At 40.0% G+C, this 12,867-nt stretch overlaps 1 protein-coding gene and 1 long non-coding RNA gene across 2 annotated transcripts in view; one reads left to right on the top strand and one right to left on the bottom strand.

The window, feature by feature from the left end:
• Positions 1–2,020: 2,020 nt before the first annotated feature.
• deaf1 (DEAF1 transcription factor) overlaps positions 2,021–12,867 on the bottom strand; it is a 17,557-nt gene continuing 6,710 nt past the window's right edge. Inside the window, exons 9-13 of the mRNA XM_046038619.1 lie at positions 11,277–11,420; positions 5,183–5,469; positions 4,955–5,053; positions 4,772–4,861; positions 2,021–3,419 (exon numbers count right to left, since the gene is read on the bottom strand). Coding sequence (XP_045894575.1) covers positions 3,318–3,419; positions 4,772–4,861; positions 4,955–5,053; positions 5,183–5,469; positions 11,277–11,420 — 722 coding nt within the window. The 3' untranslated portion in view covers positions 2,021–3,317. The remainder of the gene's footprint in view (positions 3,420–4,771; positions 4,862–4,954; positions 5,054–5,182; positions 5,470–11,276; positions 11,421–12,867) is intronic.
• Positions 9,046–11,690, top strand: LOC123962473. Its single transcript, XR_006822947.1, has 2 exons — positions 9,046–9,104; positions 11,151–11,690. It is a non-coding gene; the product is annotated as an uncharacterized LOC123962473 (long non-coding RNA).

Here is a 12,867-nt window from a genome sequence, read left to right on the forward strand (position 1 = left end):
ATACCCATGCTGTCTGATCAGCATCTTGATATGCCACACCTGTGAGGTGGATGGATTATCTCGGCAAAGAAGAAGATTTTGATAGATTTGTGAACAATATTTGAGAGTTCAGGTCATGATGAATGGCGGCAAAAACAAAAGTGCTGCGTTTAGTGTTCCTAAAATACCAAGATATGCATGTCATTGTTTATACTTCATTTAATCTGTGGAGTTTTCTGGGGGACTTTTGTTCCCTGAATTCCCAGTATTCAAGGCAGTGCCTCCTCCAAGCCAAAATGTGTACTACACAATAAAAGCAGCAAACTCTTCAGTTACTGACTGTCTGTAACTGGAATACTTCATGGAGGGGGGATAAAATGAGTTATAAACTCACCCCCCAGCTAGCTCATTACTAAAGTACGTCAGAGCTGCTCAGCATATTCCAGAGTCCTGAGTGACCAGGGTCCCTGCAGAAGGGGACCTTCACAAAGTCATGTGAAGGTCTGACATCACAAACATACGTGAAGCTTTAAAGGCTTTTCAGCAGATTTAATCAAGTCAAAGAGCTGAAATCTCATGATGCCTCTGGTGTTCCTTTCAGATCATTTCAAACCCCCTGGCCCCGCCCTGCCCTCTGCAAAGATGGGTGGAGCTTGTGGTGTGGCGTCAGTTGCCATGTTACAGGGTAGGTTCACCATTTTTTCTAGTCTGTCTAAAAACAATACTCACATGCCCATAAGTACACGGCAGTGCTGTACTCTTACTAAAGTAAAAATACCAATACAACAGTGTACAAATACTCTGTTACAAGTAAAAATCTAAATTCACATTGAGTGAAAGTACAGTAAAAAGTATTCAAAGTATTTAAAGTAAAAGTAGAGGATATATCTTAAAATTTATCCAAAAGTGAAAATACTAGACTGGATAATAAGTAGTGATGCTATATATTTATGTTTTAGGTGGTAAAGGTGGAGCTGATGTCAACTGATTACTGCTTAGTTTAAAGTAAGCTATAAAAATATATCATAATTTATTCTGCAAAGTAACTAGTTATGTTATCAGATAAATGCAGTGGAGTAAAAAGCAACGTTGTAAGATACTTGATTTGTTTACAAAGCATGTCAGAAGAGCAGAAGCTTCAGTCCTCCCTCAGTGTCTACAAAGGATGCATTCAGGTACGGCATTGAGAAGGTCACCTATGATTTTGCAGCACTCAATAGACACATATTTTATTAACTCAAGGTGAACATGAAGGTATATTTAATGTAATCAGGACTCTGGGTTTTGTCCCCCATCACCTACACTGAAATCCCTTTAGGATATGACCTCTTCAGGGCCGGAAGGATTTCAGCCAGTGTCAATGTTCATTTGAGCACCTGACAGATTTGAAAAATTATGAACTTATCCTTCAAAGGAGAAGTTAGAAAAGGCTGTAGCTTCCTTCTGTTAAAGTGTCCTACATTTACAGTTCAGGTGACATGGCTGTTAATGTAGGAAATGTCTGGTCTTGGGGGGCCTTCACTGTCAGCAAGCAGTAGCAGACACTTGAGTGCCACTGGGACTGGAGACACAGCAGAATCAAATGTCATCATGTCTGAGGCGATTCTTCAGAAGTCGCTCAGACAGATCACCTGACTGTCAGAAACATTAAAAAACTAAACTCTCGCTTCAGCTGCACACACACACACACACACACACAAAACAAACACACACAAAAACAGAATATAAAAGCTTAATGTGAAACAAAAAAATTAAATCTGTCTGCTGGAGTTCTGCAGGAAGAATAACCCTGTGTTTTACCTCCGAGACTCCAGTTGGATAAAAATAAGTATTTCATTAATAAATTAACTTATTAAATAAACATCTGAGGAGATGAATGAAGACAGAAGACTCTTCTGACTGTTGCTGACGGAAGAAAAGACGTCATCTACACACAGAAGAAAGTCTGAAAGTCTGAAAGTCCAGTCTGTAATTATTATAGACTGGTGCAGAAAGTGATTTACTATGTTAAAGTGTGCTACCTCACAGAAAACCATCCATCTCTTAATGAATAATTTATTTTATTTAGTTCAGCAGTTTAGTAGATGGGGAGAACAAAAGTAAAATGTAAACTCTTTTGGCAAGATACATTTTGCAAACTGGACTTTAAAATGTTAATTCTGTTCAGAATATGGTTAATTTCTAACTAAAATTAAATGGAAATGTCCATTTTACTCAAACTACAGGATTTCCCTATAAATCTGTCAAAAAAAAAAGGTCGAACATCAAATGGGTGGGTCATGCACCAATCACATGATGGCATTCAACTGCTCTGATTTCTGTCATGGTTGCCATACAGCATGCAAACTCTGCACACTTAACTGCTGCAAGAGTTTAGTTTCTGTCATTCTGAGCTTCCATTTAAAACAGAAAAATACAAAACTTCAAAACCCTGAAAGATGATCATTTCTTGAACACACAAGATCTTGTACAAAGTATCTTCCAGGACTTTCTATAGAAAACAGACATAAACTGAAACGTTCACATAACGTGAAAATAAAAACTGTGTTTTCACTGGAAGAAAACCCCACAAAGAAAAACCTTTATAACATGAGGAGGTTTTGATCCAGACAACAAAATCAGGTCACAATTCATCATGAATCATAAGATTAAAAAATGCCATTAAGCGTGAACAACAGATCCTTCATGTCGAAGAAGTGGTCATGGTAGGGTGGGTTTAATTTAATATTATCTTTCATTTTATCGACATGTCTGACCTTTATTTAAGCAGGACAGTCTCTGTAGATTTAAATCCGTTTATCAAGAGTTAAAATGGCACAGAAATAAAAAAAAACAACTGAGAGATAACAGTCACTGAGGGAAGATGAGAAATAAAAATCATCACAATGGTATATAATTAACTAAATTAATTGAGAAAATAATTGACAGATTAATCTATAATGAAAATCAGCAGTGCCATATAGCTTTTTACAATCTTTTCAACCTTTAATCGTCATAATATACTGGTAGTGAAATCATTTTTTAATAATTAATGAAATATGAATTTTGTTCAGGGTTGCGCTTCTGTTTCTCCAACATCCACTAGACACCCACCTTCTCCATACAAATATAAAGTCAGTGCAGGTATTATACATAAAGTTCAACTCTCAGGAGACCAGAGACTTGACTTTTCATGCCGTCCTGAGGAGACACTTTCACAAAAGCGGCTCCAGAGACGAGATTTTAAGTCTCCACAAAAGATGTGTTAAAAATAATCTCATCTTTGCCCACATAAGGGCGTCCTGTCCGAGGAGCTCGTTGACATGCCGCTCATGTTTTCATGCAGACTGCGGACACCTTCATTTCACTTTGTCCATGTCCATGGCTGTCATTGGCTCCTCCTCCTGAATGGCCACGCCTCCTGCAGACTGACAGCAGGTGTGCTGATGATCCTTCCAGTCCTGCAGAGAGAAAACAAACTGATCTGTGATTCTGTTCACTTATTTTTGATATCAGATCGTATTCCATCCTAATTAAGTGCTGATAATCAGGGCCTGTACTCAACCGTCTCAGAGAAGGAAATCTGTCCTAAATGACCAAACGTAACACGTTTGGTCCTACTCCTATTTCGGCTAATGATCCTGACCTGTTAGAAGTCGCCCGGAGATGGTGTTTAAGCTGAGATAATTCCATGAGATGAGAGATGTTTTAGGTGTGCTTGATGACCAAGTGTTCAGAAAATTATATTATTTTGACGAGATTGAGGAAAAAATTGTTATTTTTGTAAATCATAATGTGCATGACGAGGCTCTGCATTGGCAGTACTGCACAATATATGTAAGATGCACTAATAAATGCCTTTTGATGTAACTGGACAAGGCTGAGAGGAGTCAAATTACATATAGGCTACAATTTAAATTTATATTTATTTGCCATTGTTTACTTTAAGTTAACATAACGTTATTATGTAAATGGTGCATTACATTTACATTACATTTATTCATTTAGCTTAAATGTAATGTAAATGGTGTATTGGTAAATATCATTATGAGATTAAGCTATTTATAGATTTTGGCATCATATTTTTGCATAAATAATCCAAGTTTGCTTAAGGCTCGTGCAAACTACACGACTTTCAGCGTCGGCCGATCGCTGTGCTGTTCAGAATACACAACTTGCCGTCTTCGGGCGGCAGTCTTGAAGTCGTTGTGGCGTTCACACTACGTGACTGATCGGTGACAGGGGGTCACACACACTACACAAGCTGACAACGACTGTCACCCGGCGTCTCGTCTCCAAACCACATTTTGTCAAGAAAACACACGTGGAATGTGAAACGGGAAATAACGCAAACCTACACACGAAACAGCTGTTTGTTATTATAAAGATAGCGATCGTAAAGACAAAGAATATATATGGATGAAAGAATGGATAAGCACACGCAGGTAACAGGCTCTCAACAGCTAACTGCTGCTAAGAGCTAATAAATTAAGATATTGTAATTTCTTCCTGTAAAAGAAATGTATAAATTGTACATACTTTAACTACATCTCACATCTTTTTGCATGTGAGTTTATTAACAAATCATTGTCCGATTTTATTCATGATTTTACAATAAAACGTTTTATTTCTTATTTTGTGGGGTAGCTTATGATACCTGCCATATGATGTTTGCCTTCTATCTTCTCTAATTCAAAGCCTGAACTCTTTAAAACATGATATTTAATGAGGCTTTCTAAGTGGGGAAAAAAGAGAGGTTAAATTAAAAGAAAAACATGTCTGTACTCCAGAGGATCGTTCAGGTGAGTCTTACCTTCCTCTGACAGAACGTGGAGCAGTAGTTGACTTTGTGGCAGCCTGTACACTCACTCATCGCCACCCGACCACAGTTCACACACATCTGCTGCCGAGTAAAAACAAGAGAACATAAAGGAACCAGCGAGGAGACAAGAGAATAGAACAGGAGCCACTTTTAGTGTGTGTGTGTGTGTCATACATTAATGATGATCTCTGTGAGGTCAGAGCTTCTCTTGGCTTCCGAGTCGTCCGACTGCTGAAACGAGATCTGGTTCTGAAATGACGGACTGAGACCACACTGAACACAAACACACAGGCAAGACGATAACTCAGTAATGAAGCAATCATCTTATTTCTATTTCTAATTATTATGTGTAATAATTACATTTATGGTTAATGCGACTAGTGTGTGAGAGAGTGTTCTCACCTCCTTCCTGCCTCCCTGATATCTGACCCCTGCGGTGTCCCCTCCACAGTTTTTGGCCTGTTCGATCAGAGCCTTCAGCTGCTGGACGTTGCTCAGCAGCGTGTTGGCCATCTCCTCCAAGTACAGCCAGGTGTTCTTCTGTCCCTCGCTGATCGTCCCCCCTGCCCCCCCTACAGGCCCCACCTCCAGCCCGCTCACCAGCCCTGCCGACGGAGAAGCCGCCGCCATTGTCATCTTGGCCTGAACGGGCTGGGGAGACATGGCCAGCGCCGGCAACGTAGTCAAAACTGAGAGAGACACCAGAAGAGAAACAGTTTTATTCTTTTGGTCATTTTATGCCTTCAACTGATGGACAGTAGAGAGCTGACAGGAAATGAGGGTCATATTCAAACTAAGGACGCTGCGATTAGGTGGTGAGGGGTGGTGGAGAGTCTGAACCTGTGTGTGAACCTACAGACACCATAATAAACAGTTTTTCCCACATATAGACTTTACTTGGGCGGGCCGCCCAGGTATATTAACGGCTGCCAAGGTATGTTTGGTGACCTATTTTAGCATTTTGCAGAGAATCACAGAGAAAGAGGTTATCTGGTATTATGTTACAAGCACCGACCCGGTAAAGCAACAGTGAACACACCAGTGCAGATTCCGTACCACGCTGGTTTCGATAGGCTACGTCATCAACAAGCCTCCTCCAAAATACACCACAGTCGCACAGAGGACTAGTACATCACATCAAAAACCTCCAGCTGTCTGAAGACTTCTACAACTGTAGTTAATAAAAGGCACTATAATAAATAGTATTAGGGATGCATCTAATGATTATTTATTAATAACACAATAAATGTTGGAAAACAGTAAAAAATAAATGTCCATCTCAGTTTCAAAGAGTTAAAGGTGACATCTTCAAGCGTCCAACAGTCCAAAACCCAACAATATATTAATTTAAAGCTAAAAATAAAAAAACCTAAAAGCAGCAAATCCTCACATTTAAGAAAATGAGGATTTTTGGAGTTTATTACTGATAAAAGATCAAAAATTTCTTTTGTCTCTGCTGACCTCCAGTGGTTTGATTTCTCACCTTGCAGCAGTGGCGTAAAGGTGTAGTGACAGGACTCTGTGGGGTCACTGTTGGGTGTGGTTACAGGTGCAGCAAAGCAAACTTCTGACCACACCCAACCACAGAGGTTACTTCTGTAACTGGGTTACTGTTAGTTTCCTGCAGTAAAAACCTGGTTTTCTGTAATCTAACTGATCCACCCAAGACGCATGAGGTGGCTCGATGTAAATTTGGTACGTTGAGTGTGTGCAGCAGCAGTTCACTCACAGTCAGACCCACAGGAGGTGCCACAAATATCACAGCCTCCTGACTGGACGCCTGCCGTGACTGAGGTTTACAGTCCTCCAGATATTTAATGCAGAAGTGAAATATGTAGAATGAACCAAGCAGGTGGTCTGAACAGATTCAGGCCAGTGTGTCTGCTTCCTCCATACATTCACTCCTGACCTACATGCAAAATATATATTCCTGCGGTGAAACTAACAGCCGAGAGCTCTGCTGAGAACAGACGCATTCAGAAATAACGATACATTCGTCTCAGACTTTGATTTAACATGTCCTGGGTACGTTGTTCTCATCAGTGTTTGGAGAATATATATTAGCACTTTTACTTCACTGGATTCTAAGGACTAAAATCTACTTTGTTCTCTTACTGTCCTGCCACTACAGATGAGACAAGAGAGGAGCTGTTAATATGTTCAACTGCACAGCCTTCAATGATACACACAGGCTACTCTACCCTACTGAGTATGTTGGACTTTTCAGCCCTGTACTCCCCCCCCCCCCCCCCCCTTTTGAGTGAGTCAGTTGTCCGTGATGTGTCCTTCTCCATAATGATCTGTGCAGGGGTTTTCACCACAATTCCCTGACATGACCTGCAGCCTATCCATCATTATGAGCTGCCAGCCAGGGCTGAAATGTATACATACTCTTTCCAAGTGAATAGTACAACCCACCAAGGGCTGAAATGAGCACTGAGGTAGGCAACGTTGGAGAGACTAGCAAGAGATCGCTAGATTTATAAATTGCTCATCCCCAGCTTTAGCCTTTTTTGGACATATTTATTTGTAAAAATAAATTAATATGTACTTTTTTGTTAATATTCTTTGTTTTAAAAAGGTGCAAATACAACAGTATCTATCAGAAAGTAGTATTTCTGATAGATACTGGTCTCTATCAGAAAGTAGTATTTCTGATAGATACTGGTCTCTATCAGAAAGTAGTATTTCTGATAGATACTGGTCTCTATCAAGTGAACTAAACACGATTAAGTAGATTTAATGCATTAATAATACAGAGATTTATTTACGTCATCAGTACCAAAACCTCTCACCGCAAAAACAGTTTCTTCCCGTCTGCAGCTACACTCATCAACAAGGCCCAGGTCCCCCACTGACACTCCCCCCTTTCAAATAATACAAATGTCTCTGCACATGTAAATATTATTTCATTTCATATCATGCCCAAACCTGGCACATCTCTTCCGTTGCAATAACTCTGCACAACAAAACCCGGAATAATGCACATGTAAATATCTGCCACATTGTTCTGTCTCTGCAAATAGTTGTATTATTTTTCTCTATTCTTTTTATTATTCTTATATAACTTGCATTGTTTATTCCATATTTATACATTTCTAGATTTATTTATGTCAACTGTATGTTTGTCTACGTGTAGCACCTTATCACCAAAGCAAATTCCTCGTATGTGTAAAACACTACTTGGCAATAAAGCTCCTTTTGATTCTAATTATACTACTGTTATTATTTGTACTTCTGAGCAAAGAAACACACTTGGTTTGTAGCGTTTAAAAAAAAAAATAATAAAGATCTCAGATGTTACTACTACTATAACAGATGTAGAATAGAATCCGTCCATTTGAATTGATCTATCTGAATCTTTCAAGTATTTTCTGATGCACATCTCTTACTCCTTACAAATGCACTCACACAACCACACACAAACACACACCCAGCGTGCTTCATTAACCTCAGGGTGAAGGACAGAGAGAGTACTGACAGCTGGATCACTGCTGTGTGTGTGTGTGTGTGTGTGTGTGTGTGTCTCCCCTTCTGGCCAATCAGAACAGTCCCAGGACTAACTACAGCTCCAGTCAACAAACACATGTAACTACAGATCATTTCATATGTTCTGGATGAAATATCACCAGTTTATGTGTATGTCTTCTGATTACCAACTCAGATTTAGCAGGTCGGTGTCAGACCCTGTGCTAACAGAAGGAGTGATGAGATGGTCAGATCTCTGATTGCTCCACTGTCTTGAGAGCTCATTACAATGGCACGACAGCCAATCAGAAAGCAGCTGTGGTACTTCCCTGACGTCTGATAGGATGATGGGCTGCCGGTCAGTGGCGGTGCAGGGAGCTGTGGGGGCCAGGACGACCGAAACATTAAAGCAGAAGTTTACTATCTAAGATTTACTGTTTTATATTTATGTAAAGTAGTAACAGCACTTATCTATGTCAATATTCTTTTAAAGAGGTGGTATTATGCTCATTTTCAGGTTCAAAATCCTATTTAGGGGTTGTACCAGAACAGGTTCACATGGTTTGATTTTCAAAAAAAACACTTATTATTTTTTTCCCCCCATACAGCACATTGCTGCAGCTCCTCTTTTCACCCTCTGTTGAAGGCTTCGTTTTAGCTATGGAGTGATACATCTTGTCTCTAAGTTATCTTTGTTGGGAGTTGCACATGCGCACTTCCTAGTTAAGGACTACTAGCCAATCAGAAGCAGAGAAAGCCGAGTTAGTGAGAAGCCGGTAAACGGCTTCGGATCAGCTGTAGGCTACATGTTGCCGACCAGCAAGGCAACATGGACTGGAGCAAGAGTTTCAGAGTGGTGAGTTATTAATCTGTAACAAAAGTATCTTTCACCCATAAAGTTTTAACTGAGCTCTGTCTCTACATCACAGGAACAACTTCATGTCCACTGACTGCCTGGAGGGTAGCTAGTTTTTGGACGGCAGAGGAGAGCTGTGTGCTGCAGCTCACTGTTTTTGAGGGCGTGTCGGACTAGCCGCTTGGCGAGCGTTATATGAGGTGCATTTAGCTTTCATCCCTGTGTTGTCACAGGGAAACAGCTGGACTACAAATGAGCTGTTTTCAGGCAGTCCAGAGTTTTCTGTGGGAGATGGGAACTCCCTTTGGGCTGGACTTTTTCACTTTGCAAACCTATTACATGCCCAAAAAGGTATATAACTCAATAAAGGAGAGGAGGGGAAAAGCCAAAAAGCATAATGCAATCTCTTTAACAAACACATATAATGATCTTTATCAAAAATGTTTACTTTACAAATGTTATAATCGACAGATATATTTTTGAACTCTCACACATCACAGTTAATCTTAACATTCCTACTAATTAACTAATTGAACTTTTGATAAAAAAAAAATTAAATTATGTTTTGAACTGAAATAATTGGTCAATTATTTGAGCTATTTATATAAATAAATAAAATAAATAAAGCAGGGCTGGGCAAGTTAACGCGTTATTCCGTTAATGCATTAACTCTGACAATTATTTTATCCCACATTAACGCAGTTTTTATTATTACGATTATTATTATTATGAAGATTGTTATTATTTTCAAAGTCCGTGTCTCTCTGGCTCTGAATACACATACTGTCAAACCGTGGGTCATAGGAGGGGTGAGATGTTGATCAGTCTGAAAATCAGCAACCCAAACAAGCAGCGGAGGAAGCCTTCGGCAGAATACGTTGGATGCAGCGTGTGGGAGAAGTGGATTAAAATAAGCAAGACAAGAGATCAAATGCCATAGTGAAGTGGATAGCTACACACTGCATGCTGGTCAGTATTGGGGAAGACGTCTGTCTTAGGAACGTTCTTGAAATCACAACGTAGTCACTTGGCCCCGCAGGGATTGCTCTGCGCTCCTCAGGTGAACAGACATGGAGAGAAGCGCTCCGCTAGTAAACGGCAGGTGCTCTATGGATAGTAACCATGGCCACAGCTATAGCCTATTTAACTTAAGTTAAAATTATAGGCTACATAACTTTACCTGATAGGCCTTCATCTAGTTTGTGGCTCTGCCATGCGAATTCCCTCCTGTTGATGTCCTATTTAGTAAACAGTAATAGATTCTGGAAACTCACAAACAGCGAGGATCAGTCTCTCTTCCAGTGATTTGTGCTGCGCGTCGCGTACAAAAAGTTCAAGACAATTCAACTTCGGCAGTGGGCGGGCGTGTGCATGTGGCGCATAACAATACGATTAATCACAATTAATCGTAAGAAAATCACGTGATTAAAACTTTTAATCATTGCCCAGCACTAAAATAAAGTGCTTCCTTACTGAGACGTAGGGGAGGGATAACAACACAAGGCATAATTTGGTTCTTAAAAGACATTAACTTTTCGAAGACACCCAAAGTATTTGTCTAACTCAGACTGCTGAAGACTCATATCGGCCTTAGCTTAAAGCTCTGGGTAGGCAATTTATTTCACAAGCATTTATTATTTTTTATTTTATTTGTTGAAGTTTTCTTTACATCCCCACAGTAATAAATAAATCAAATGCTCTGACACACACACAAAAACAAAAGCACAGTTTCTGCAGCTGTTGCAGAACAGTAACAACCACAACCATATACCAAGTTTCAAAATCTAGCAGTCCCTTGGTTGTTTCTCTAACATTGCCTTCCCCAGCTTTAACTTTCGGATGATTTTTTGGACTGTTGTATTTTGTTCCCCATCACTTACACCAAAATTACTTTAAGAAGGGATCTCTTTGTGGACAAAGATAGGAAGCGTGTTTACAGGGTCCAAAAACTACTTCTGTGTACATACAGTATGTGTCAGTATTGTTTAAAGACAGAGTAAAAATGTGACCGTAACTGGGAACAATGTTGCATGGTTCTCTCTCAAGGTTACCTCTCTTTGGATTAAAACAGAAAAATAAACAGCAGCTGGTACGCCCTCAGATACAGCTGACAACACACAGACGTCCAACAGATGATGGACACACGTACAGTTTAACAGTGATGAACTGTACCTGCTGTGCTGGCAAACACCTCGCTTGGCGCTGACCCTTCTGAGATAATGGTAGCGGCGGCGGCGGCGGCAGCATCACCCGTTGGAGTGCGGTCAAAGGTCAAGGTGCCGGAGGTGGTGAACTGTCCTGACGGGGACACTGTGACTGTTGGAGGAAGACAGACTTCTCAGCCGTGTTTGGACAATCACTTGTGAAGTCAAAGTTTAAATGATGTGATGGAAACTCCAGGACTTTCAATGAATGTTCATGTCTCATTCAGAGGATGTCCAACTGTTCATCAATATTTCATTCATTTAAATAATTAAATATCAAACTGAATTCAGTCAGTAATTGCTCTATAGGATGAGGTGACAAGAATATTAGGGTCATTTTCAAGGTGTCAAAAGGTCAAGGAATAAAAACGGTCTAATCTGATAAATGAAGGACATTTCTCCTCCTTAACTCTCAAACTTTTTAAACAAGCTGTTGTGACTGTGAGCACACGACTCCATAAAAATTAACTGATTTAATAGTCACACAAATCACACAACATACATGTGGCTCCCGGGGTCAGCGTGATGTTTTTGGTGGCAGGAAGTTCCTTTTTGGGGGGGCTGACCGGAGGCTCGGTGTCCTTCTTCCGTCTTTTGTAAGGGACGAAGAGGCGGACTGGACCAGTCTGAACCGAGCAGCGAGAGGAAACAGACAGAACGTCCAACAAACAGTGACGGTGCTTAAAATCAGAGACACTGAGATGAAAAACAACAAGAGTATGATTTCTGATTTAGGTTGGTTTTTACCAAAAGACTTCTTTCATTGAACAAAGTTGTTAAAATAAAAGCAGCAGTACAAGAACTACTAAAGCTAGTTTGGGTTTTCAATGTCTTACCCAAGGACACTTAGGCATGTGGACAGTCTTTGTGCAGACAACTCCATACTTAAAAGGCTGACCTGCCACTAGGGCTTTCACTTTCATTTGAATATGGGAAAAGAACGTACATTTAATCTGTAATCAGCTGGTGAAATTCAAAATTCTCAATGTAAAACTGAAAAGCTCTCATACTGATTTATTGACGTCCTGTAGTCCTCTGTAAACCAGATGGTTTCTCTATTCGTTAACACAAACTGTGGGAAACTAGTGAGCCGTGCGTCTGAGAGTTGATGTGAGGAAACATTTTGGGGTCAAAATCATAGATGGAAAATTGATTAAAAAGGTGAAGCCACAGTCTTAACGTAAATCTACCCTGACAACAACAACAAATCTGAAGTCGGCCGTTAGCATGTAACTCGGTGAGACAACGCAAATGAACAGAAAGTCAATTTTACAAAGTAGTTTATTGCTCTGTTAGTTCAAGTTTGTTTAAACTGTTTAGAAAAAGTGGCAGCAACCCTACTCCATAAAATATTTTTCTGCTACCACATTTGTTGTTTATTTTAAATTTTCAATTCATGAGCACTATCCCTCCCCCCAACGGTTACATGACATTTTAATGGGGAAAGTCAGAATTCAAAAAACTTCAAAGCATCAAATCTCTGGCCTCTGTAGCAGAGCTGAGATGCCGTGGCTTCTTAATGTGGTAGGACTCCATATTTCAGTCAGACTCAGGATAGG

Source organism: Micropterus dolomieu, linkage group LG22, assembly GCF_021292245.1.
Source record: "Micropterus dolomieu isolate WLL.071019.BEF.003 ecotype Adirondacks linkage group LG22, ASM2129224v1, whole genome shotgun sequence".
NCBI classification, from domain to species: Eukaryota; Metazoa; Chordata; class Actinopteri; order Centrarchiformes; family Centrarchidae; genus Micropterus; species Micropterus dolomieu.